Raw genomic sequence first — 26,497 nt, forward strand, 5'->3', positions numbered from 1 at the left:
ACAGCCTTAGGAGCCAGTGGGGGGAAAGAGAGAGGAAGAGTGTGATCTGCAAAGGGCAGGACAGGAAATGATAGTTAGTTTGAGTATGGATTCCAGAAACATCTTCAAGGATATTTGATCTTACCTCCAGACAACGCACCACCATGAAGTAGAAATGGTTCCAGTTCCTTTTGTTGAAGGTTATCTTTTCCTCCATCTCAGAAAGGTATTTTTCCAGGTGCACCTTTATGTTGTTGAACCTATGACAAAAAAAAGAAGACATAGGATGTGAGCATCCAGGTAGCCCATGTGGCTCAGTGATCAGGCTGGGAGCTAGCTCATGCTAACCCATGTCGCAGGAGCAGCTTCAAGAGGGAGGACTTGATTGTTGTACTTGTGTCCATGCACTCTTCAAAGGGGGACAGCTCACTTTTTGACTTGCACACTAAAAATGAAGGATGACATTCATTATTTTTCTTCAGTACAAGATCAGGTCAGGGTCCCAGTGAAATCAGGCCCTTACCCCTTTTAACTGCCTGCTGCTCAGGGTGGGATGGCTTGCAGGCCACAAACTGGATCAGCTGAGCGATGACTTCTGGGGATGGTGTGCTTCTGTCTCCCAAGACAGTGGTGGTGACAAACTCCACAAAGAAGGAGTTACATTTCCTCCTGAATTTGTTGTGACATGCAACAGCTTCCCTGCAGGGAGGAAAGAAATAAAAATCTGCCATCAAAATGCAAAAAAAAACAGAAAAAACCTATTTTTCTGTTTCTCTGAATGTGACCAGGAGACCAGGTACACGTAGACTGTGGAGAAGAAATACACTTTTAAACTAGACAGGGTAATTAACTCCCAGAAAACCCACTATAGCATTTTTTCTTGAATACTGAGGACAAACTTCTTCCCTTGTACCCTCCTTCTCTGTTATCTCCACTGAAGATAGCTAGAGAACAAAGGAAAATGGATTCTCATATAGTATATATTCCTGGATAGACTGCCTGTAGAGATGGAGATAAAGGGGCTGGAACTGACTCCAAATCACTTTGTGTGAATTCTTTCACCAACAATGGTTTGCTACATGTGGTAAATATGGACATTTCCATGAAGCTCATGTGTTAACGCCATTTGTGTAGCCTCTGCTCTGATAACTATTCCAGCATTTTATACAAAATGATAGAGACTGAAACAAAAAACCTAATTGTTTTACTAGTTACAAGATACCTTGTGACTGCTCTAGCTGTGGGTGTGTAATCCTCTGGGAAGGCTTCCTTGCAGATCTTACACTGTTTGCTTCCCCACTCACGGATGCACTGTGAGCAGAAAATGTGGCCACAGGGCAGCTCTGCTGGGTCAGTGATCTCCAGTAGACAGCTCTTGCAGTCCTTCACACCTTTCCTGAAAGATGTCACCAAAGGAAAACACAACTCAGGGCTGATTTTACACTGGTGCAAAGAATTCTCAGGCCCAGCATTTGCCATGTTCATTGACACTGGATGGTCATTTTTAACTAGCCTTACTGGTGCACAGAGAATAATGGCAACATCTGCTAGTTTAATAAGGGGGTGGCTCCACTGGGAATCATCCCACCTAAGGGATGTGGCCTGTCATGCTAAGAGTGGCTGGGTGAGGGGAATGGGCTGTATTCACAATCTCACTAGACCAGTGAGTTCCTACATCAATTACACCACTTTCAGTTCCAGGGTTGTCTCTGTCAAAAGCCAAGCACAATGCTGCATGGGAAAGGTTTTGCTCCAAGGCCTTCTGAGGTTGAGCATTACATGCCCTGGCACTAAAAGTCTCCAGGAGGAATCCTTTGGCCTGAGGAGACTCATCCTCATTGATTAGTATCGATCTTACCCCACCCCTTACAAAAAATTTTGATGTAAAATGTCCCCCAGAACAGCTTTTCAGCTTTTCTTTTCTTTTCTTTTCTTTTCTTTTCTTTTCTTTTCTTTTCTTTTCTTTTCTTTTCTTTTCTTTTCTTTTCTTTTCTTTTCTTTTCTTTTCTTTTCTTTTCTTTTCTTTTCTTTTCTTTTCTTTTCTTTTCTTTTCTTTTCTTTTCTTTTCCTTTCCTTTCCTTTCCCTTCCCTTCCCTTCCCTTCCCTTCCCTGGACTTACACAAGGTACACGGTGTCAGCATTTTGGTTGCAAATCTTTAGCACTTTTGTCACCAACTCAAAAGTTTCTGCTGGCTCAAAATTTTGTGTTTCAGTCAGGCGCTGTAGAAAAATAAAAAGAAAGGATGGTGAAAGCTCAATGGAAATACCTTTTTGGCCTATGAATGAAGAACAATATGGGATATCAGCACCACAAAATTGCGTAATAAAACAGCAAAATCAAACAGACCCACCAAGTGTATTTCCTCATGTAATGTCAGGGATAATTGGCCTGAAATAGTTCTTAAGCTTTCCAGGAAACCTTCCTTTAAATAAAATTCTGATTTTGGGGGGCTTTCAGGATGATTCTAAAATCTCAGTGTTTTTTTCACTGGATGGTGTTTCCATCCTCTTCTCACCCTCTTCCCATTTCTGTGCCCCCCCTCAAACTGGGATCAGAGGAATCCCTGGAAGGTAAGGTTCCTTTCAAACTTTGCTGGTCTTCAAGGCTATAAATTGTCCAGGCGAGCACTGCAGTGAGCACATACTTTCCAGATAAAAATGAACTGCTTCACAAGAAGTCTCAGAAGCTTCTCATCTATTTGGGTCTCATTATGCAGCAGATGGTCAAAGAACATGTAGACAATGTTGGTGCAGGTCCACTGGTGTCTGGAAAACACACACACATGCACGTTGAACAAAGCTTCACGACTGGCCAGAGACAGCCACAGGTGACCTACTCTACTGTTGGCAATGATGCAATTTAAAGTTGGAGGCTGCCCTACAGACCTCTGAGGTCCTTTCCAGCCAAGTTTTCTATAACAGGTCTCAGGTATTGTGAGACGATTTCAGGACACAAGACCTCCTGGGCTAGTTTTGGATGACTAGACTAAACAAGGAGAGGAAAATAGGGCATGTTCCTGTCTACCTCACTTGTTGGAGTATCGCCAGACCAAATTGTGTTATCGAATCATTACTGGGTTTTGTCTATGGAGGTACATACTCTATTAAAGCAAGTATCCTGGGCATGATCAAGCATGCAGTCAGGTGTTCAGGAAAACAGGTCTTATTGTCAAGGAATGAAGGGTGGGTGACAGTGATCAAAACGTGTAGTTCTTAACACAGTTTTTTGAAGTAATTTTGCCAATTGGACTTACAACACAGTCTTCAGGAGTTCCCTTTTCTTCTGGTAAAGATGTATCTGGTAATTGTCCATACTGATCCTCTCCATCCAGGGCTTAATGGACTTGACCCTTCTAAGCCATTCTGTACAGGCCTCGAATGACGTAAGGTTGCCTGTGGGCTGCACATTCTTCAGGAGAATGTTCAAGGTGTCAAGAGTGACAAACTGAAATTATATTTAAAAAGAGAAAAGAAAAGAAAAAAAATAGCTTTTATAGCTGACCCAGACCCGTTGCATCTTGGTGGAAAAAAAAATCTTTGGAGGCTGTGATGGGGAATTATCTTAAAACCTTAGCTTGATGCACACAGCAACAAACACCATAGTAGGAATTTATTAGGTAGGGAAGTGAGAAAAATATAGAAACCATAATTGTACCATAGTGTAACTCTGTGTTGTGTCTTGAATACTATTTGAATACTTGAACCAGAGCACTGATTTCCCACCACAGGGAAACTTTTGTCTCTAAGCTTCTAAGCTTGTTGTCTTCAGTCCCGTTGATGTTTAGGAGAGAGAACTGGGTATCTCCAAAGAACAGTTTTTCCATTTCACAGGGAGATGTTTAAGATTGTTGAATGAATTGTTCTTTGGAAAGACTTAGATATTTAGGTAGGATCTAGTTGCCCTATTGCAGATCTGTTCCATCCGCTGAAATGCCTTTGGATGTCTGAGATATCTATATGGAGCTGACAGGTAGGGCATAGGACCTACAGGAGACTCATGCCCTACCGCAGCAGTAGCTGGAGGCCAAAACAGCATCTTAAATGTCAGTAAATGCCTACTTCTGGGCAACCGACCTGTACTTCTCCCTTCAGTCATGAGTCACTCTTCACTGTTTCTGTTGCCCATGTTTTCACTAGCAGTCACAGGAGATCAGACAACCATTGCAAATGTAGACACAATCCTGTAGACAAGTAGGCTACAGTGTCTGAATCCGGACTTGGACCCCACCCCAGAAGTTAAATACTATGACCATCACCTGTAAGGTCTGGGTATCTAAGAAGACATGACTGTCATACTGAGAATAACACATGCAAAAGGATGTGTAATATTTTTCTACACAATACAGATTAAATTATAGAAGTTTTGAAGACCAAAAGTATAAATGGACCAAAAAGTATAAATGGAATTAAAAAGTGGCTAGAGGAAGATGAAGGACAGGTCCTTTGGTGGGGAATGAGCTGGATATGACCAGAAACTCCCTAAGACTTACTGGAAGCTGGAAAATACTTCCAAGGAAAGATCTCCTGAAGTCTTGACTGTTTTCTTACACACTTTCACTGACTATTTGCTAGTCACCATGTTAGAAACAGGCTGTGCCACTTTACTCTGTGAAACACCAGTTGTTCTCTTTTGCTCACCATTTCTGTCGGGTCCTTCTCATACATTTTTTGCAGCTCGCTTGTTACAGTCTCATTGCTTTTTACCAAATCAACAAAGAATTGATACTCCTCTCGTAGGTAGAAGTATTCCATATGAAGCCAAATGGGTGAAAAGCTTATCTCCTCCTGACCCACAGAGGACCAGAGCTGTTTCGCATTGACTAGGAGGGCTTTTGACAGAATCTGCAGATAAAATAAAAGGTGTTATTTCTGTTAAAAAAAAACCAGCAGGGGACTGAGGATGATACTCAGCATTTCTGAAGCAGTCCAGCCAAACTCTCCATTAAAAAAAACCCAACTTTTGTTAAGGTGGAATTAAAACTGATCACCAATAGTTGTTGGGAAGTGTGCAGAACATGATGAGCTACTCTTTTTTCCCCCAGTTGTTGGAGCCATAGATATCTGTAGGCCTGTGACTCAAGCCAGTGCCATTTAAATCTTGTATTCCACCAAACCCCATTTACCTCATAGACAGAAAGAGCTTGCCCAGGAAAAGTCATCCTTAGAAAATCATTGGTGTAATACTGCATCACCTCTGGATTACCGCCATCTGGCATCAACACATTCCTGATCAGCTCTTGGAACAATCTGGCTGGTTCCTTCATAGGCACTTTTGGACAACCTAGAGGAAAGGACAGAGATGTCAAGTAACCAGAAAATAGAAGCTATCAGGAAAACAGAAGAGCACAACAGATGTTCTAGGTTATTATGGTTGTGTGGGGAACAGAACTGATACAGTTGCTCCTACCACAACCTTTGACTATTGTGGTTCACTTTGGAGATCAGCTTCCCTGGGTTAAAGAACAATACCTGCTTGCAAAATCTGATGTTACCTTTCGTATTATAGACTCTCTCCCAAAGTTCTTCCAGGTAGGCCTTCAAAACCCAACTGAATGGGAACTGGCAAAACACAGATGTGTTGGGATCTTCTGTCATTGACAACACGGAAATCTTAGCATCTTGTTTCCTTAAACAGCACAGAATGAAATCATCACATCATATGCTCTATATGTACTGAACTGAAGCATCACAGAGAAATTTCTGACTGCCACTGGTATATGTTCTGCTTAAAAGGTTAAAAAGCACAGAAAGATATTTTGTAAAAACTCAGCAACTCTGCAACAGTGAGAAAGTTCCTGTCACTGGGAGTTGAAGGCTAAAAAGGATTCCAGCAGGGGAAAGACAACTGAGTCAGACATCACCTGTCTTGTCTCTGAACACAGCTGCTGTTCAGAGTAAGCTAACTGTTCAATTAAAATGTGACAGCTAGACACTAAATGCATTTTGTTGTAAGGAGGGGATTCATCTACTCTGACCTTAGGGAACTCATATTCAAGTTTCTAAATTCTGGACTTATTGTTTCTGACTTTAATGTGTTAATCACTATTGCAAGGAAGCAGAGTTCCTTGCTAATGTTCCTGAGTTGCTGAAGGTTTAAAAGAACAAGAAGGTTCTGATTCCAATATCATGACACAAAGGACTTATCGTGCGTAATTATGAGCTGTGTGAGCTTATCTTAACTTCAGACTTGGTTTTTTACCATTTTTTTTTTCTGCAGAGGGTTGCATTATGAAAGCAGGTTTTTATTCTCCTAAGGTAAATACTGTATTTTCCACTATGTCTCTTACTTGCTGCTATATTTAATTCTCAAGAATGATTCTTCTTTGAACATCTGAAGCCACAGTTCTGAGAGTGGAGATGGAGGAAAGAGATGATCCAGGTTGTTGTTTGCATCCACCACTGCGAGAATTTGAGCAAACACATTGGCCACGATGTCTTCTAAATGCATCCAAAGTGCATGCCTAGGAGGAATAACATGGCCTGTCAAGTGTCTTCCTTGTACCTGACCAATCCCCTGTTCATCAGAAACCCACATATACTTCTGTATACCAGATAGCAATATCCCTCCTGGCTGTCATATCTGAGCCTCATTAAATATTGTGCTTCATGCGCTACAGCTCTTTTAATGCCATGAGAAAGAGACCTGTTAGAAATTTGGAAAGGGCTGCACAGATGAACATACCTGAATGAAGTGTCTTCAAGGATGAACTCACTGGAGACAGCTCTACGGAAAACCCACTCCCTTGGCTCAAGGCTTATTTTCTCACGTTCTTGTAGGAGGAGGCAAATTCTCCTTTTCAGCACACTCATAAAATGACTAGAAACTGATTATAAAACAAAGTTTATTAACACATTTGAATGAAAGGAGTTTCCATGCAAACTTCTAATTCAAAGTAAAGCTAGTAATAGAAAGTGACCTCTATGTCTCGGTTTTCCTCCACAATAAAGTTCACAGGCTTTATATTCATATTTATATGGAAAAAAGTTGAGTAGTGTATGTCACAAGAATAGTCACAGTGTTGCAGAAGGATTGAGATCCTATTCTTATCTATATGACACTGATGTCAGTATAAAATAAAATCAATAGGATTGTTTTCATTTCAGTACTGATATAACCACAAGCAAAATTCATCCTCCAGTGTGCTGAGGACTGAAGGTGTTACTATGCAATCACAAGAAAACCTCTTTTCCTGAGGGACTTTTTCTTATAGTCAAAATTTAGTACAGAATAAATTCTGGTTTTGCCATATGACCACAAGGACTTACGCATGCCATCTTTGAAGCGGCAACATGATCTCTTTTCTTTATCAGTCATTAACATCCTTGGCACCTGACAGGAACCTACTGCTCAAAGAAGAGCAAGTCATGCACCACAGTGACTAAATCTTTCCATACGCAGGAAAGAATATTTTCCAAATGCACCTACAAGGATTTTGGTGCTTGGTTTCTGATGAAATCAGACCCTTTCCATTTTATTGAAGCCACGGTTTTCTATCAAGATACCACATCACCTGCATGAACAAAGTGTACCAATTCTATGTAGAAATCTGCTGGGTGGCTTTGGACTCCAAAATAATCACGAGGGTACAAAGTGACCCCTGCCTCAGATTTTTGTACGAAGGTCTCTAACCAAGGTTATGCAAAAAGATAGATTTTTCAGTACAGACTCTGAGAACACACAACATGGGGTTCATGGAGAGCAGAAGAGGCCCCGAGCAAACCAGGTCATCTCTCCTTTGGAACATCCCCCCAAGCTGGCCTAGACAGGAACCAGGACAGGTCATTAAACCACTCATTTCATTCCCCTGTTCTATGGTTTGCAATATGCAGGGTGCAGCCATGTGTAAACAGAAAACCCCAACCCCCTCTGGGCCTTCATTTGTACTCACATGTTGTTCTACTATGATCCTGGAAAAGCAAGTTGTGAATGATCATTATTCTCTTGGTCGCACGCTGACTATTGTCTGTCTTGTCTTCCAGCTGGATCACAGCTTTCTGGATGCTCTGTTTGATCATAGAGTCCATGTTGAAGAGCTGCAAATAGAAAAGGTTGGAGGTCAGTATATTGCCTAACACTCCATTGCATTTGCTGTGTCAATTCTTGCATAACTTGACACAATGGACTCCCAGGCATATATCTACTTCACCATTCCATCCCTGGTAAATCAATCCCAACATTGCAGAGAAGAGTTAAATCCCTGGTGTGGGATAGAGAAATGAGGAAAAAGATTTCATGCTTCATCAAAGTTCACAAAGGGCTTAAATGTGCCTTTTCTGGCCTTGTGCTTGTCTGTCATAGGGTGGGGACTTCTTCACCCTCACTGTATGGCACACAAAGACCTGCAACTACTTCTTCTAGTGGCAGATGTACTATCCGAACCAGGGACCAGCGTAACTGGATTCTGAAATGCCTGTAAAATATATTGTTTCCTAAACCAGATCCTTTGTAACGTCAGGCAGTTGAAATAAGAAAAAAGAAATAAATCATACTTTTCTTTCTGGAAGAAGACTGGACTTGTCTGGATCTTCAAGAGCAGCAGTTGCCTCTGGAGAACCTGAAATCACAATCAGTCATAAGACTCCTTTGTAAAAACTGTAGAAACCTCTATGTAAAGGAAGCATCTGGAGTTTCTCAACAGTCAAGGAAGGGCTGCAAAGCTGTCAGTCTAAGAAATTACAGCCTGGGCTTTGTTCTCTTTGGGGAGAATTGTTCAGGTCTCAGTTCTGGTTGGCACCCTATAGGAAATGCAGGTGTCAGGACAGGAAGTGGAGAACATCCCCAACTGCTCCTGCCTCCCTTTGTCCGTACATCCTGAAAACAATGGCAGAATGTATTGAGTTGGCTTTGAACTCATCAGATCAGGAATATTTAGTGGTTTTATTTGGGCAAGGTGGGCAGAAAGACTTGCCGGGAATCAGTGTGAATTACTGTGTGTCTACTGTGTGCTGGATGCCACAGCAGTACAGCCAATTTGTTATTGTAACTGGAGAACAAGCTTAGGTACTCTGCTACCCTATGGTCACAGCTTACAGAGCAGGAGGAAAAAATGCAGCGCTGTGAAGACTTCAGAAACAGCACGTACAGTGAGTCCTGCTGAGACCCAGAGCCAGTGCCTCCATGGACTGCTTGATCTAGCTGTACTTAAAGCTATGGATGGATAAATGAGACAAAGAGGAAGGGGCAGAGCTGTGCAGGTACTGGATGAAAAGCAAGTGGCTGCCTACCTGTTGGGACATGCTCCTGGAAAGTGGTCATGAAAATCTCAGCAATAGTCATTTTGGCGAGCTGGCCTAGATTGGCTGTAAAGTTGTTTGGGGGCATCAGATCATCCAAGTGGATCGACATCCATTCACCTGGGGAGGCAGTAAGCATGACAGAAATAATGGTACCAGACATAACTGGTGTGAACAGTTGACTTGCTCTCCTTGGTGCACCACACCCATCCAGAAAAATTAATAAACTTTGGCTGCCCTGACCTGCCAGCAGCCTGGATAATAAGATATTGAGAGATGGAAGATTTACCACTTCCTGTTTCTTTTTGCTCTGAGGGACGATACACTTCTCTTATACCATTCCGTTTCCCCCTCTCCATCTTCCCAGTACTGATGGGCAGAAATGCCCTGTCATTCTTATCCATTAAGTGGGGAAGAAAATGATCCTATAACCCAAAACATGCTTGACCACCTTCAACATAAAGAAGGTTTTCCTTATATTTGAATGAAATTTATTTTATTTTGGTTTGTGTCTATTGCCTTCTTGTCCTGTCATGGGACACCACTTAAGCATCTGGCTCCATTTTCTTCACGCCCTCTCATCAGGTACATATACAAGGTGATAAGATCCCATAAGCCTTCCCTCTCTAGGCTGAACTCTCAGCCTTTCCTCTTATGACACGTGCTCCAGCCCATCAGTCATCTTTGTTGCCCTTCACTGGGCTTGTTCATTTATGTTTATGTCTCTCTTATACTGGAAAGCACAGAAGTGGACACAATATTCCAGGTGTGGCCTCAGAAGTGCTGAGTAGAGAAGCATCACCTTCCTCAACCTGCTGACAGCGCTCTGCCTAATGAAGGCTGTGTTGGCCTTCTTTGCCACAAGGACACATTGGTAGCTCATGTCAAACTTGATGTCCACCAGGATCGCTAGGTCACTCTCTACAAAGCTGTTTTCCAGCTGGTCAGTGCCCAACCTACACTGGTGCCTGGGGTTATTCCTCAATGAATGGAGGACTTTGCACTTCCCTTTGTTGAACTTCATAAGGTTTGTGTAGGCCGATTTGTCCAGCATGTCCAGGTCTCTTTGGATAGCGTGATGACCCTCACGTCTATCAGCCAGTCTTCCCAGTTTTGTATCATCAGCAAACTTACTGAAGGTACACTCTGCCTCATCATCTGGGTCATCAATGAAAATGTTAAATGGTACTGACCCCAGTATTGATCCTTGAGGTAATACCACTAGCGCCTGGCCTCTAGCTAGACTTCATTCTGTTGAACAAAGCTTCCTAAGTGCAGCAGTTCATCTACTTGTCAGTCCAACTCACTGTCCATTAATCTAGTCCATACTTCATTACTTTGTTATGGGAGACATCATCAAAAGTCTCACTAAAGTCAAGATGAAAACCATTCACCATTCTCTCCTCATCCACCACGCCTGTCATCTCATGATAGAAGGCTATCAGGTTGGTCAAACTTATTTTCTCATTCATAAATCCATCTTGAATTACTGCTTTTCATGTTTTTTGGAAAAGGTTTCCAGGATTATTTGCTGCATCAACTTTCCAGAGATCAATCTGAGGCTATCTGGTCTGTAGTTCCCTGGATCCTTCTTCTTGACCTTGCACAACCTTTCATTTCCCTCCCACGCTCAGCTTGATCCAAAAAAACCAATTTCAAACTTACCACCATCAAATGCCAGGTAGCTGCAGCCTCCCAGAACTCGCGGGACTTGAGTGGCCAGCACAACGTGTGATGGGCCTGTGCCTGTTGATTTTCTTCTCTCATCTACTATACAGTACCTGGAATCAAGACAGAGAGGCTAAAAAGTCCATTCTCTCTGTCATCTGGAGAGTCATTTGTCTCCCAAAGTCATCCCAGAGAGTCTCCCAAAGTCATCCCCTGCCTTTCCAGAGCTCAGGCAAAGTTTTGGGAAAGACCAACAGCTCAAGGCATGGCTGTGCTGCAGTGGTGAAGAGGGAAGAGAGAAGCTCAGCTCAGTTTAGCCCAGCCTGGGTCTGCCAAGGCTGACAGCCAAGCTGGTGTTGGTGCTTCAAGACTCAGGCCAAATATATCTCGCGTACACCTTCTCCAAGCAATAACTCAGTCATGTCTCAGCAAGCTCTTTCCTGACAAATTTGCCTCCCTGCTGAACACTGAATCTTCATTTTAATCGGAATTTGTATTGTTTTATGTAAGGATCTCTGCCCAGTCATATTCTGGCAATGATAGGAATATCATTAGCAATATCTGCCACAAACATACAGACAAATTAGACAACAAAAGCCACAACACAAATGAATCCAGAACTTGTGGGGAAACAGGCCAAAGCCCCTCACACCTTTCCTAGAAATAGGACCAGAAAAGTTCAAATCCCTCTCTGGAAAAGTACAAATGCACTCAGAACAAAGCATTTCAGGAGACAACATGCACGTTAGCTGATATGATGAAAAAAGGATATGAACAGGAAACGTAGATGAGTGAGAAAGGGGGTAAGAGAGATCATATTGAGGGAGGATGTGTCTGGTTGCGGGAGGATGTCACTAATGTACTTCTAGGGATAGAGATCAACCTCATATAATGCTGCTGTTAATAACTTGAGACCTCACTGATGTCCAGAAGGGCTTAAGTCTCCTGAATGCCCTGTGTCCTATCAGCCAGCCCTGAGAGATGTTCTGGATACCTGGAATGTCTCAAATGGCACCAGGTGTCAATTTAAGTCCTTCGGTTTGATTACTACAGGGAAAAAAAATAATCTGGTGTTAGGCTCTGTTTGAAGTAGTTTGTGCTGTGTGAGTCAACCATGCTGGGGGAAGGTGTTTTTAATGTGGGAAGCATGTATAAAGCATACTGCCAAAATGAAGAAGATGATCTGTGGAGGGGTCTTGATAGATAAAGACCTGTTGCCTGTCAGGCTCAAAGGAATCTCAAGGCCTCTTCGAGAAGTTGAGATCAGAGTCTGCTGTGAGAAAGAGGGGTGTTCCTCAATCAGCGGGGTCCTGGCGTGGTGTGAATCATCGGACATATCATCAGTGAGACTCCAGAGCACGGACAGCCCACGATACTCATCCATGCTTGGAGCGTGGACGCGTGATTAGAATATAGTTACGTATATAAGGAGACTTGTTTCTGTAATAAATGGCTTAGCGTGATTCACATTGAATCGACTGGTTTTGCTGAGTCCTTATCTCGCTCTAACAATGATCTTTTAGACAAATAAAAGCTGAGATGTTTGGGATGTTTTATCTTAATATCTTAACAAACACAGGCTTGGAAATCCAAGCTACAGAACAGAAGCATGAACATGCACACACAGATATACAGATAACGATATATGAGAAATCTGCAATGACTCCACTGAACAAGTCACTAAAAACAACGCTATATCTGATGGCTATTTGGCCACTGCACCTTCCATTACCTTTGTACCTGACTAAATAACTACAGAAAGAAAGAAGAAGGAAGGATATTTACTTGGTACAAGCTAGAAGCCTTTTGCTGCTCTGTGGTTCATCAAAGTGAAACTGGATGAGGAGCAATTTCTCTCCTGATGATTGTGCAAAAAAGTTCCTGCAGAGAATGAAATAGTCTGTTATTGCACTATTCATAAAACCAACTCTGTTCTCCACTCTCCCTGCTCCTCCTCACCCCTTTTCACCAAAATCCCAATAAAGTTAACAAACAAAGGTGAGAAGGAAATCTTTCCTCACCTGAGTTCCTGGCGGAAAGCATATTCAGTGTCAAACTGGCTTAGGAAGAGGCAGTGGATTTTATTTTGAAGGTTAAGTGTCTTCCTTATCTCTTCTAAATCTCTCTCATTTAAAAGTCTTGCATGTGTAGAAACCTGCAGTGAAAGGGAAATAAATTCCAGGAAAATATTATGTAGTTATTGTGTTACTGTCCCTTATGGGTGGGGAAATTGAAGTGATTCCCTTATGGACCTTTTCAAGTGCTTCCAAAAGTCAAGACTCATAAATGTGCCCTGCTTACAGGGAAAAAGGGTGGGAGCATTGTTAACAACCAGAAAAACCCCAGTTCCTCGTACTACAAGAGACTTAGACTGGAGCTGCATCCTTAGGAATGACTCAGATACTGTGAGGCAGTGACACCAAAAGAATCCTTCTGGGAGATGTACTTTGAAACTCAGGCCTAGCATGATGGTCACATGTGACTCTTACTGGGTTGACTCTCTCCCAGGGCTGTGGGCTCCTAGTACTGTGGGATCTGTTTGGGGATCCAGCTGCTACCCTTTTAGGTAGAACACAGAGAGTCCTGAGGTTCTGTGACAGTCACTGGAGAACTGATCAGGATGCTTTCTTTGGCATGGACAGCAAATACTGAAAATAGATGTCAGAGGGCAGTGGGCATGATCTGGGACCTGCATAATTGCCAGAACCACCTGAAGTCCTGCTGGAGACTTGGTGAGACCCCCATAGCTTATCACTTATCTGCAGGCAATGAACGATGCTCTGGGTACCTCAACCTTGAACCTCCAGAGCCTTCAGAGTTAGGAGCTGGCACTCACTGCCTGTTTGTTAGCAGATCCACCATATCTGGGTGAAGAGGAGAAGCAGAGCCCACCCTGACTGTAGAGGACCACAAGGCTGGGCCAGATATATATGTGATACAACTGATAGGGCAGGAGTCAAAGAGGAGCAGCCCATCACTGTTCAACAGTGGAACTTATCCAGGGGTTTAATGGAGGTTATGTGTCAACCTCCCTTATCAGGAAAATAAAGACCACTCTCACGGCTTGACAGTGAAGCACACGTACCTGCAGGCAGACTCCAGTGGTCCTCTCCTTCCTTGTTTGCTTGTTAATTGTCTCTCCCAAAACACTAACAAGACTGTTGTGCTTCTGCTTGTGGAAGTACAAGTCTTGGATCTGTTCTGCATCATCCAGAAAAGAGTATTTAAGGCGAAGGATGGAGTCAGGGGTTGCACACTGAACAAGTTTCCTTTTGGCAAGAGAGAGCACTGGCTCTTCATAGGGCTCAAGGTGTCCCACAGACCTGCTCTGTGTGCTCTGTAAAGCAACAGCTGCACATGTGTCATTGCTGAAACCAATGAAGACATCCTGTTCCTTGGGGCTGAGCTTGGTGGACCAAACATTGGAGAACTTGCTGCTGTCAGTGGAGACAAACAGCCTGGCCCAGGTCTGCAGGTCCTTCTTCAGCTGTTGCTGCTGCCAGTTCAGAACAGTGTTCATGTCCAAGCAGTGCTTCTCCAGCCGGCTCAACAATGGGGTGGGGAACTGGGTGTAGACTATGTTCTTTTCCTCTATCACAATGAGTCTGAACTCGTCCTTTACACGGCTTTTCACTCTGTGAGTGCCAAGACCCAGGTCCACATAGTAATTTCCCCCCAACCTAACGAAACATTGGTTGAGTGCATCGTAAAGGCTCTCATAAAGGTTGTGTATGTTTAAAAGGACAACCGGTCTGCCTGTCTCCATGCAGATCTTCACTCTGCTGACAGACCGACATACCTGGGAATAATCTTGGTCTTGTGGAAAACCAGAGCCAAATATAATTTCAGAGTTCTCAGCATCTATAAGCTGTGTCATCTGAATGATGTGGAAAGCTGCATGGTTGGTTGTCAGTAGCAGGAGGTATCGAGACATGAGTCCTGCCTGCTGTTTGCCCATATTTTCCTTCAGCAAAGAAAGTGTGTGGCTGATTTCCAAGTCAGGAGGAAGAAACCTCTCTCTGATGCAGTTTTGGAAGAGCTGTAAGGGATTGATATCACTGGAGCCCCCAAAGTTTCTCTGAATGGTCTTTGTAATGATCTCCTCATGAGAGATGCACTTCTGGTCCTGGGTATAGGACAGCAACATTTTGATCGAGCTGTAGAAATCACGGAGCCCAAAGAACTCATTTTTTTGAGTTTTTAGCACCTCACAGTAGAATTTTGCTAGCAAAGAGAACAAACCCTCAATGCTTTCAAGGTGAGGCTGTGCAGCAGCAATGCCCTTTGCAGTCTTAACTAGCTCTTCTTCGTTAGGGTCAGTCCGAAATACAAGAAGACCCCTGTTCATTTTGGCAGGGTCTAGGGCCCAGTTTGAAATGCCCACAAAGCCAACTTTTTGGTAAGGCTCTGGGTTTTCATCATCAACACATCCATCTTCAAGAAGAGGGTGCAGTGTCTTCAGTGGCATCTCTGCTGAGTCTTCTGCAAGGCCGATCTCATCCAGGAGGACCACGGATGCAAACTCATCCAGATTCTTCCCCTTCTGGAACTGTGCACATTGTCGGAAAGTGGAGATGATCCCTTCTGGCTTTGAATGGGGACTGCACTGAAAAGACACCAGCTGGATCTCCTTGCATCTTTTGAACAACTGGTTTTTGGACCACCTGCCCTCCATGGCATCCACAGCAATAGTTTTAGACAGTGATTTTGAGCTTCCTGGTTTCCCAACCAGAAAGAGTGGAACTCGTAGGTCCATGCATACAATCATCATGAAGATGTTTTCCCTCAGAGCATCATTGCGGGCAATTGCGTCAGGAACAGAGAGGTTATCAAGCAACACCTCTTGGCAAAGCTGAATTTCTTCCTGCAACACAGATGCAGGGACAGAAAAACATTTTGCGACCTCCTCCAGGTAACCTTGGCGGCTCTCCAGAGATACATAGTAGCAAGCTCCCACTGAAAGGATCAAGGCCCTTTCTGCATCATTTAAGATTAACTCCTGTTCCTTTTTATCTTTCTTCTCATCAATCTGAGGAAACAGCAGATCTTTTAATTTATAAAACCAAAGTGCAATATTCATGCAGCGCTCTATGTCCCGAAGACTGGCAATTCTGCATTCATCTTTCTTCTTCCTGAGAAACTTCTGGGAGGCTGAAATGACACTGGTGAAGATGTTCAAATTTCCAATGTCAATCTTGTCCTTCATGGTGGACTTTACAATCTCTCTGATGTACAGGGTTTGTGTCTTTTCAGTCAGCTCTCCAAAATCCCAGACGAGAGGCAATAAACTAGGTGGAAGGGGCTTCACCCGATACACCAGCTGCCTCAAAGGAATGTAGCCCAATTTTTCCCGTGTGTCTTCACTCCGGACCCGGTATCCCAAGCCAGCTTTTTCAAGTTTCTCTATGGTTTCTTTGGTGTGCCTTTTGTAAGGGTTGCAAGCAGCTACAACTTTTAAACGGTCAGTGAGAATCTTCTCTCCATTTACACTGCGGTCACACAGCACCTCTTTGATTGCAAAGATAGCTTCTGATGTGTTTGCTTCATCGAAAAAGAGCACAGTGTCCACTTTATGCCTTTCTTCATTGATGTGTGCCAGCTCAATTGCCTGCCTAACTTTCTTGTGGATGATCTTGGAGGTAGTGCCACCATGGACACGTAACACCACCATGTTTTGAATGTCCCTGCCTGCCCTTTGCAGGCTGCACATGAATTGCACAAGTTTTGTCTTCCCACAACCTGTTTCACCCATGATGATCACAGGGATCCCACACTGGAACCGCAGGTGAATGGCAAGCATCTTCATGGTGTTGTCCAGAGTGAGCTGATATGATTCATCTGGATCTTGGGTGTAGCTCACACCAAAAACTCTGCAAAGGGCCTCCAGCTGCAATCTTCTGGGCAAGTCTTCGAACTTCTTATTGAAAGGAACATGCTGGGCTTCCAACGTGCGGTATAATTTATTTGTGATAACATTCCTTTCCAAAACAGCTTGAGAATGGGCATCAATAGCATCCAAGTTATTGTTGATGTGGAAACCTAAGAACTCCATGGAGTTATTGTCTGCATGGAAGACTATATAGGGGTGGGACTCTTGTTCCCATTTTCGTCTTAGCTGGTACTGTCTCATACTGCTGTTTTCTTCATAGTCATCTTCTGCACTTGGCACGCTTTCATCAGATATGTCAAGAGAGGGCACAGCAAAGTCCTTGGACATTGTGATCATGAACTTTACCACAAATGTTTTAAACCCCTGGAAATCCTTTCCAGCTACTGGGCTACAAAAAATTGATTTCTCACACTTACTTAGCTGGAAGTTTAGGAAATGAGTGAAGTTGCTGAGCTCAGTCCAGGAAGGGTTATGTCTCCCACAGAAGTCCAGTAAGAGCTTCAGGCACTCTTTCTCTGTCCCTTCAGTCATCTCATGGTTGAAAAGGAAACGGTCAAGGTCTTCTCCCCTCTTATATTTCCTGAGGTACTGGTAAGACCTCTGGAAAGCTTCACTCTTCAACTTGTTTTGATCAAACTGCTCCTCTTGCATTTCAGGATGGCAATCAGAGCTGGGGTGTTCTAGCAAGTCAAGTACTCGCTTTGGTGACACACATTTCACTGCAGGAAAAAGATCCAGGAACTTTTCTTCTGTTTCACTGGACATCTAAAAGAAAGTTAATAAGGAGTGCACAGATTACAATAAGAATAGTTGCTCAACCTTCTGCATTTGCCTACAGTTCTAGAACTCTATTTTCTGCTGCATACATGCTTCTAGATGGATATGTGCTGACATGCCCATAACCTGTAAGGTCCTGGTGCTGAGTGGATGTCTATTGAAAAACTAGAATAGAGAAAACATTATTATTTTCAGCTACTAAATGATCTGCCAAAGAGACAGGTTTCGGCACAGGGTACTCTCCGTCTTCATCTGCTTTCTCTAGTTAGTAAGCCACAATGGCTTTCCCCTCTAAATACTTGGCCAGACTCTGTCAACCTGTTAAAGGGGACACACACAGCCCCCTTTGGCAAGAACCCTCACAGGTTTGTGACCCATATAATGAATAATCTTCTCCTTTTCATTTGTTCTAAGATGATCTTGTTAACATTGTTTGATATTCCTGGTTCTTGTGTTGGAAGAGATGATGAATTGGTCCCAATTCACCGTCTCCAGACTACTCAGGAAGTTTTAACTGTCCATCAGATCCCTTATTTCCTCTTTAAGAGTATCATCCCTCATTTCTTATGTGGGAGAACTCTATTATTTTTTGAAAATATGGGATGACTATGTCACACCAGGAATGGACTGGAAAAACACCCCAAACCCCACACAGCACCTTACATTTCCTTTCCTGAGTAGACACGTTCTGGGACTACTCGTTCCTATGTAGATGAGCCATCACCTCACTGGAGAGACAGACCCTAAATTACACACAGCTTTAAAAAAGACTTTGGATTTTAGCAGATTTACTGCAGGTTATATTGGCATCCTCCCTTGCTATTCCTCTGACCTCAGCACACTGTCCCCAAAGCAATACCTCTTGTTTTCTTGTTCTGCTAACACCTTTCCCTTTTTCCAGGTACTCAATCAAGTAAAGATGAGAGGATTTGCACTTCCAGACTGAGCCATTTGGACTCTGGATATGTCTTAGGATGCATAGCTCTATCAGCAGCCGGTAGAGACCTGTTGACACCTAACAGAGAAGAAACATTTGAAAATTGGTGAAAAGAATGTCTATCAAAAACACACTTTCGTCCACTACCCATGGCAGGTAGTGGTACCTGCAGCCAGACTACAGCTTTGCTCCCATTCTTGTTCAGGATTGTTGTTCTAGCACACACTGACACAGCTGTAACTGCCAATATGTTCAGATGCTTGGCACTCTACAGTCCTCTGAGGTAGGACTAGGTCATTTGGATTCACTCTCTGCCCTAAGCCCACTACCTTTTGTTTTAATAAAACCCCTTTCAGAGGGGTACCAGATTGGATGTGAGATGGACAATCCACCCCTTCTTTTCCCTGTATATGGGGCCTTCTGTGTCTGATCACTTGGTTTGCATTCAGCCATCCTCCAGTGTCCTACACTCTGACTGATGCCACTGTTTGAGGAAAGATTGCTTTTATGAAATGGGACTCATTTCATACAGCTTCCCTACCTGTGGGCATGGAACAAGGCAAATGCAGACACCTAAGCTTCCAAAGTGTACCCAGAACTCTTGTTGTTCACTTTAAATTTTAAGCACCTGCTGCTACTCCTGTAGAAGAGAATAAGCAAGCACAAGAGGCTGTGCAAATCCCCTCCACTAAAAAATCCTATGAGGCCTTCAAAACACAACGTTCAACCACCAAGACAAAGACTCTTACCACTGGTGACACGTCAATATGGAAGACAGTGGGGTGGCTTTCAGTTGGGAATTCCTCCACAGAGAGTAGCTCCTCCAGAAGGAACTGGAAATCAATCTCTGACTCCATCAGCCTAATGGTTTTGTGAACCACAGGTAAATCACCCAGCTGTGTGCGGATCTTTTGGAGGATATTGTCCACGAAGAGAGACTTCCCTAAGGAACAGAAAGACAGACAAGATTCACTCTCAGAGTCAGTCTGCCCTTTCCTGTGCATGGGACAGTTTTTCTCCAGACATCTGAACTCCCTCCAAACTGAGTGGCCATCTCTGAACAGCCTCTTTAGGACAATACCTGGAACCAGATCCCAGTCACATGAGGGACATCCTCCAAGTCTGTTCTCACAATTTTGGCAGTATTTCACATCACAAGACAGAACTCATGCTCCTACTCCAGCCTCATTGAGGTTACCAATACAGACATAGCTGGGAGGCCTGGGAGGCCTGGATCCTGACCAACTTGCCTCAGATGAGCCCTACAAGATGTCAGAAAACCTTACTGTCTAGAGACATGTCTTGAAAGGTTTCAGAAATAGTAAGAAGCATGAGACATCCTGCTGAGGCTTGCAAAGAACCTACAGAAAACTTGTTCCTTTTTGAAATGGCGGGCGGAAGCCAGTTGGGCTAGTTTATGGTCTTTCAGAGGACATCTGGGCTTATTTAGACAATTGACTCTCATCCCTATGATCTAGCTTGTCCCATGGAGAGAGTCTTGTTTCTTGCTGTTTCCCAGAGTCTCACACCATTATTTGTTTCTGTTTAGATTGGACAACTCTAACTTCCTCAAAGCTTATGTTTTCTAGACCGCATTATTTCCCTTTGGACTCTTTCCGGGTGGCCTAAAATCCTGCTTGAAATTCACTACTCAAAACTAAAGGCATATGAAGAGAATGGAGGGCTCTCCATTGCATAACATGTTCCTCTCAAGGCCTCCTGGTTTGAGACAAGACTTACAGTAGGACTACTGACACTTACCCATTCCTGCTTGATTTGATAATATGAACTTCACATTGTGCTGATAGGGCTCTTTGAAGGCTTGAGCAACAGGGGCTGTCCCACGAGGCACTTTGAGATGTGTGCTCAGGTATTCCTGGATTTCTGTCTTAGAGCAGCATGGGATAGTAGCTTTGTAGGTGTCAAAGGCTGTGATGACATAAGAATTGTGAGCTTTGGTACTGCAAAAGATAAGCAACCTGAAGTCACGGACTGTAGAAGATTGCAGCAAGCGGAAGAAGTGGGACTCCAGTTGCTTGGAAACTTTGTATACTAATTTCTCAGCACCCAACAAGCAGTATATTTTCTGGTTTTGAGAATCAGATGAAAGAGCTCTCCTAACAATCAGCTCCACTTCTTCCTCCTCTGTGTTGGGTGTGCACACCAGAACCTCATCATATGTTGGGAGAGGTGCTGTCTTGGAGTGTCTGTAAATGGAGAGCATGTAGAGTAACATTTCCTCTTCTTTACACATGATGAGGGAAGGTTTCCTGGCTTCGAGGCCTACTGGTAAACTTCTCTTGATACATATGGTTTCAAGAGCAGCTAATTGCTTCAGTGTTTCACCAAAGACATCCAGGCTGATGTATTTGTCTGACACAAGGCCAGTGAATTTCTTACAGAAAGCATCCCAGAGCAAATTCACCTTGTCACAGATGGATGGCAAGCTCTCAAAGGAGGTGGCCAGTTCATCTTTTGCAAGGTTACTAAAAGTTGCCTGATTATCTTCTCTGTTCTTGTTTTTAAACTTCCTTGTCTTCTGCAGAAAGGCTTCTCGCTGCTCATCATATAATTTGCTCAGTTTTTCAACCTCTTCCTTGTCGTCACCTTGTTCAAAGGCAAAATTCATGAGCTTCTGCTCTGTAATATCAGATTCTGAAAGGCAGCTCTGCAGGGCTGCCTTCGCCACTGATGTATCATAGCCAGATTCAGCTAGGCTTTTGATGAGCTGGGGAAAACGAATGACATAGTCATGCCAGGTAACAGACTTCTTGTCCCCTGCTGATGTGTTGACAGAGTCATGTGGAGTCATGAGGGCTTGCTCCAGGGATTTTCTAATATCTTCTTCTTTAATGTCATGCTTTATGACAGAAAGCATATTAAGAACCTGTGGCTCTATTGCACTATTGTGGGCTTTAGCCAGTTGGCTACATAAATAGAATAGCTGGTGTGCAGTGAACAGGTTGAGATGGTAGTAGGTGTCCCTTTGAGTCTTCAGATACTTCTTCCACTCTAGCAAGCAGTGCTCCATTGCTTTGAAAAGGCCATCCAGCTCCTCTAGGACGGGTCTGGTGCTCTGAACAAGGATGCCGGCAATTCCAAATTCTGTGTAAACTTTTACTCTGTGTTGGGGGTTGCAGTAGATGTCAGCTTTCCAGTCTATGAAGAGGATATTGCCAACACTAAGAAGCTGCAGGTACAACTTTCCAACCATTTGAACTTTTTCCAGGATCTGCAACATGCCACAGACAAAATAGGGAAATGGATTATCATTTGTTTACTACAACTACTGAATACTTATTACATTTTCTTCCAAAGATCTATTAAAACCTGGTAAACAAACAAACACAAAACTTTGATATGGCTCAATTTTTGTGTACAGCTTCTTCTCAGGATACATTCCTGAACAAGGACATGCTTTAGAAGTGCATGTTTCCTGAAAAACTTCTACTACTCTTCAAAAATACTGATTCCATGGAAAATAGCCCATATCTATTGGAGAAACAAGAAAGTAACACCCCTAAATATTATGATGAGCTGTATCCCACCCTCAGAATCACCACCTTTGAGATATCTGGTCCTTGTGAGGTTTCTTCATCTTTGACTGAAGCACTGCACTGCTTACAGTTGATCAGACAGCAAGCAGTTGAGGTGGTTTTTCAGATATGTAGGAGAATACCTCACTTCAAACATCTTCTGAATAAACAGCTTGTATATGAAATAAGGAAAAGGCATTTTCAGTATGTGAAACATCTGGTTTGTGGTGGGTGCCCACACTGGGTGCCCACCTCCATCACACACCTGGAGTTGCCTATTTCTCTTCATTCACCACAGCTGGAGCTTAGATGGCTTGCTTGAGTGGAGATATCCACATCATTAACAAGCAGGTGAGGCCAAGACATCAGAGAGTAAGACTTCTATACATTCCACCATCACCTTGCAAGGGAATGGCTGTACTTACAGTTTGCCTTACACTTGATATCTGGGAGTCTGCTGCCTCCATTTCTGAAGAGGCAGAGTTGAAGGTCAAGGATGAGTCTTCATGAAAGAATTCTAGCCAAAACCCTCAAGTCTTATAGACATTGTTTTCTAAGCACATACTGGTGTTGCACTGTGGCTTACCTCTAGGAAGCGGTTTGCCTCCTCTCTGCCTTGCTCAGCTTTTGTGGTGATCAACATAAGCTTGTTCTGGAGCTCTGTGAGCTGGGCCAGGCTGTATTCTTCAGCCTTCTGATCTGTCTGACATGCTTCCTCTGGGGTTTCCTTTGGCAGCTGCACTGAAATACAGTCCTCAAGGACAGCCTGGAAAGCAAGTAAGAGGATCAGCCCTGCTTTTAATTCCCCATACTTGTGCAATGGGCCTTCAAGAATAGTATAACCCTGCATATCACAGCCAAACATCAAGTTTTCCCATGTTTTAAGATGTGGATCATTCCTGTTGTACAGGGTTCACTCTTTTGCCTTGTGCTGCAAGCACCACTCTCCTTGAACGATGGAGTGACAGTTCAGATTTTAAATCTTCCCCTTTCTTTCTTCTTTTTTTCCCCCCTTTCTCAGTGATCAGGTTGGTTGTTTTTTGTATTAAAATATTGCTTCTCCTCCTCCCTGTGGACAACCCCTCACCTCCCCTGGTTCCGCCTTGAAAATGACCAACGTTTAATGGGAAATGTGACATAAAGTTGTGCTTCTTTCAAACCTGACTAAAGATGTATTGACTATCTGACATACTCCTTGAAAATGGATTTCAAAAATGTTAATTTATTTTTGGACAGAAACAACCCCCCAGAAAGCACTCTGCAAAGCATGGAGAACCATTACCTTGAATTTTTTAGGTGCTGAGATGATGAAAATCCCTCTGCTGTTGATGTCTCTGGCTTGAGAGATTGAGGAATGCTCTATGGAGCCATGAGATTCATGAACCATCCGTATCCACTCTCTGTTATCACAAGAAGCTTTCTGTTAAAGAAAAAACCCAGCACAACAGAATGAAACCTAATAACCAGTTGGCAGCTCTGTAAGGATGTTTTTGGTAAGAGTGGGTTTTCTTGCACCTGCTGCAGCTGAAGGGACAAAGCACAGCTGTTGCACTCAAATCTGCCTCTATCTTATAAGCTTTCTGAAAGCCAAAGCCAGTGAATAAGTATTTTGTGAAGCTCCTGTTCTCTGCCAGTCTTTGGTAATTTGGAGGAAGAGTGTCAGTTAAATGGTAGCCTGAGTAGGAGGTTATAGTTTCTGTGGAGAGGATTAAGGAAGACAGCACTAGTGTAGACTTTCCGAAAACAAAGAGCATTGGATTCACTTTCTTCTGCATGTGACACCTAATGGGTTTCCTCCATTTGCCCTCACATATGCATGTGAGCTCTTTTAAGGTGTCTCAACTGAAGTCCCAAACAGCATGGATTTCTCATAGGTCTCATGTCATATCTGCTACGTGCACTTGGCTGTTTTGAGTCCCCTAGGCCATGACACCAAACTTTGGCAGTTCATGCTCCTAATATGAGTCCAAGTAATTTTGGAACACGGGATTTGTAGACTCACCAACTTCTTGGGCAGATTATTGTCTTTTGAAATGGTTTCATTGATGAACAACAGGGCTGCAGAGAACTCTTCAAATCCAGATGTGGATCTCAGGTCAAATATAATGGGTGCTGAAGCAGCCATGGAATCACGGAAGAACAGCAATTTGTCAATATCTATGTCATTTTCACCTGCAGAAATTGATGCCAGCTCCACAAATACAGGGATTTCTGTTTTGTCTGGGAAAAAAAAAAAAAAAAAGTAACAAAAAATACAAATAAGAAACACATAGTTGAGAAGTATCATAGTTGACTGAGTAGCTCACATAGGTGATTCATAAATGCTTCTGGCTGTTGTGACAAGTAGGGACTAACTGATCCCTTTCTATTGCCTCGCTTTTCTGATGGGTTCATTACATCCCAGTACAACTCACCTTTTATTATGGTTTTGATCCAGGAGACAAAGCCTTTCCTTGTGCATTCAAGAAGTTCCCTCAAAAAGTCCAGTGTCTCTTCTCGAAGGTGGCTCAAACTATTTTTCACCTTCATTAAGTCCTGGGTCATATAATCAAGTGTCTTTTTCCTGAATTCCAGCTCTTCCTGCAAAAAAATCCCAACATTCTGATGTGCGTCACTTGGTAAGGGAAAGGGGAAGGTAAGCTCTGCCTCACACATTGAATTTTAATCAGCCACTCAGGGTCTTTTCCAAAGCGCCAGCTCCCCAGAGACCTGTATTCCTCTCATTCCATCTGTTTCATAAACTCTATCTAGTTATTTCAATACAAGCCTCTGCAGTAGAGGCACAGAATCATTATATAAAACTTGTCTGCCATGTGCATTGAAGTCCTAATCACTAAAAAGACCTTTCCACAAAAGTTACAAGGTCTGCTCCAATTTAAAATTTCTGAGGAAACCTGCCCAAAACATGGAAAGCTATTCAAAGTACAAAAAGTTACAGAACATCCAGCTGCTGCTTGGAGCTACCCATGCAGTGGCCCATTATTACTACCCTAATAGAAAGGTTATGACAATAAAACATTTGAGCTTTTACAGGACACTTCAAATTCTGAAAAAAAATAACATGTGGAAAACAAAAGAAGAATTGCTGGAGTTGGTAGAGAATATTAGGTTGGGATCTGTTATTTAACTCCCAGAGTTTTTTACTCCCGGTTCTACCATAAACTTTCCAGAGGTTGGGAAAGAGATGATTTCCCTGTCTATCACTCGATGCAGAATTCGGTTGCTGACACACACAGACACCTGCATCCATTGTCCTCATACAGTTGCCTCAGATGCCCTTGGGCATCTCTAATGGCACTGGAAGCTCATTTGTGGACAACCAGGAGGCTGATTAAGGGTGAGCTGAATCACGTTCCTGACTCCACTTACTCCACTGTAAAGGTGCCAAGCTAAAAGAGGGACTGTTACAACAGTAAAATTTGTATTCCAGAAGAAAAATTCCATCTACTGTGTCCAGTATGATTTAGTTAAAAGTTGACACACAAGAGAAGAGGTTGCCCATTCAGATCTCTCAACACAGAAGACACAAAAGCACTCAGTATAAGCCAAATATCCATGTGTGTTCTACATACGTATTTTGTTAGGTCGCTGAGAATCTGAAAATTTCCATTAAGATCAAGTGTTTTCCGCAGTTCATCAATCATCTTGGCAGTGTTCACTACAGTAGACAGGGTGACATAGTTTTTAATCTTCTCCAATGCAGCATCTACCCAGATGGCTTTTTCATTCCTTTCCCCTTCACTCATCTCCATAATTTTAAACTCCTTTTTGAGTTGACTCTCATCTGCTAACTCTTTATCAAAATGGCTCTGCACCCTCCCAAGGGTGATGGAAAAGTCTTTGAGGGTCAGATAGGTACTCTGAAAGTCAGCAATGGCTGGCTTATAAATACTTTCTTGCACAGCTTCTACCGAGAGAATTTTGGCTTCAGGGGTTTTGGCCTTGATTTGCTCTGCTTTTTGCTTCCACAGTCTAAAAAAATAATTGCTTTCCCTTAAGTTATGAATTTTTTTCATCATTTCACTGTATTTAGGAGGGTGTTGCAATGCAGGAAGTTTCTTCTCTCCATTCACAGAAAATTTGCTTATAGACATCTGATCCTTAAAAAGTCTTGTTTCACTGAAGATTTCCATCACAACACTTGTGTCCACTAAACAAGGCAGAAACAAACAAAAAAATTAGTGCATTTCTCCATCTAGAAAGTTGCTTACCCTCTAAGCACAGAAATATTCTGAACCTGACTGCAATACCAAAGAGGAGGGGGTGTGTGTGTATGTATTTGTTTGGAGCAAAGTTCTTGGGGAAAAACTGAAGCCAAGAACACCAAAACAAATGGTAGGCAAAATCAATTGCTCCGTGATGAGGAAGGGAGCCTTCAAACCATGGCCTTGAAACTGTGGTAGTGTCTGTACTCTTAGATAACAACTTAACTTTGAAGTAGAGGTTGAGAATTACCTCGCCATTGTCTCACACCAG

General features: G+C 43.0%; 1 protein-coding gene across 2 annotated transcripts in view; it reads right to left on the reverse strand.

The window, feature by feature from the left end:
• LOC309445546 (E3 ubiquitin-protein ligase rnf213-alpha-like) overlaps nt 1–26,137 on the reverse strand; it is a 43,304-nt gene extending 17,167 nt beyond the window's left edge. Inside the window, exons 1-27 of one of the 2 annotated variants that reach the window (XM_082064453.1) lie at nt 25,594–26,137; nt 24,436–24,601; nt 24,024–24,241; nt 23,304–23,441; nt 22,608–22,787; nt 20,247–21,717; nt 19,235–19,428; nt 18,408–18,563; nt 13,967–17,536; nt 12,903–13,036; nt 12,667–12,762; nt 10,879–10,994; nt 9,205–9,333; nt 8,470–8,534; nt 7,869–8,013; nt 6,662–6,803; nt 6,267–6,440; nt 5,472–5,605; nt 5,103–5,260; nt 4,618–4,821; nt 3,234–3,424; nt 2,625–2,745; nt 2,099–2,199; nt 1,202–1,375; nt 503–678; nt 328–424; nt 125–239 (exon numbers count right to left, since the gene is read on the reverse strand). In XM_082064453.1, the coding sequence (XP_081920579.1) occupies nt 125–239; nt 328–424; nt 503–678; nt 1,202–1,375; nt 2,099–2,199; nt 2,625–2,745; nt 3,234–3,424; nt 4,618–4,821; nt 5,103–5,260; nt 5,472–5,605; nt 6,267–6,440; nt 6,662–6,803; nt 7,869–8,013; nt 8,470–8,534; nt 9,205–9,333; nt 10,879–10,994; nt 12,667–12,762; nt 12,903–13,036; nt 13,967–17,536; nt 18,408–18,563; nt 19,235–19,428; nt 20,247–21,717; nt 22,608–22,787; nt 23,304–23,441; nt 24,024–24,241; nt 24,436–24,601; nt 25,594–26,115 (9,087 nt within the window). In that variant the 5' untranslated portion in view covers nt 26,116–26,137. The remainder of the gene's footprint in view (nt 1–124; nt 240–327; nt 425–502; nt 679–1,201; nt 1,376–2,098; nt 2,200–2,624; nt 2,746–3,233; nt 3,425–4,617; nt 4,822–5,102; nt 5,261–5,471; nt 5,606–6,266; nt 6,441–6,661; nt 6,804–7,868; nt 8,014–8,469; nt 8,535–9,204; nt 9,334–10,878; nt 10,995–12,666; nt 12,763–12,902; nt 13,037–13,966; nt 17,537–18,407; nt 18,564–19,234; nt 19,429–20,246; nt 21,718–22,607; nt 22,788–23,303; nt 23,442–24,023; nt 24,242–24,435; nt 24,602–25,593) is intronic. The other variant, XM_082064452.1, reaches the window with a different exon arrangement.
• Between the last annotated feature and the right edge of the window lie 360 nt (nt 26,138–26,497).

Source organism: Streptopelia decaocto, assembly GCF_964273445.1.
Source record: "Streptopelia decaocto genome assembly, chromosome: 1".
NCBI classification, from domain to species: domain Eukaryota; kingdom Metazoa; phylum Chordata; class Aves; order Columbiformes; family Columbidae; genus Streptopelia; species Streptopelia decaocto.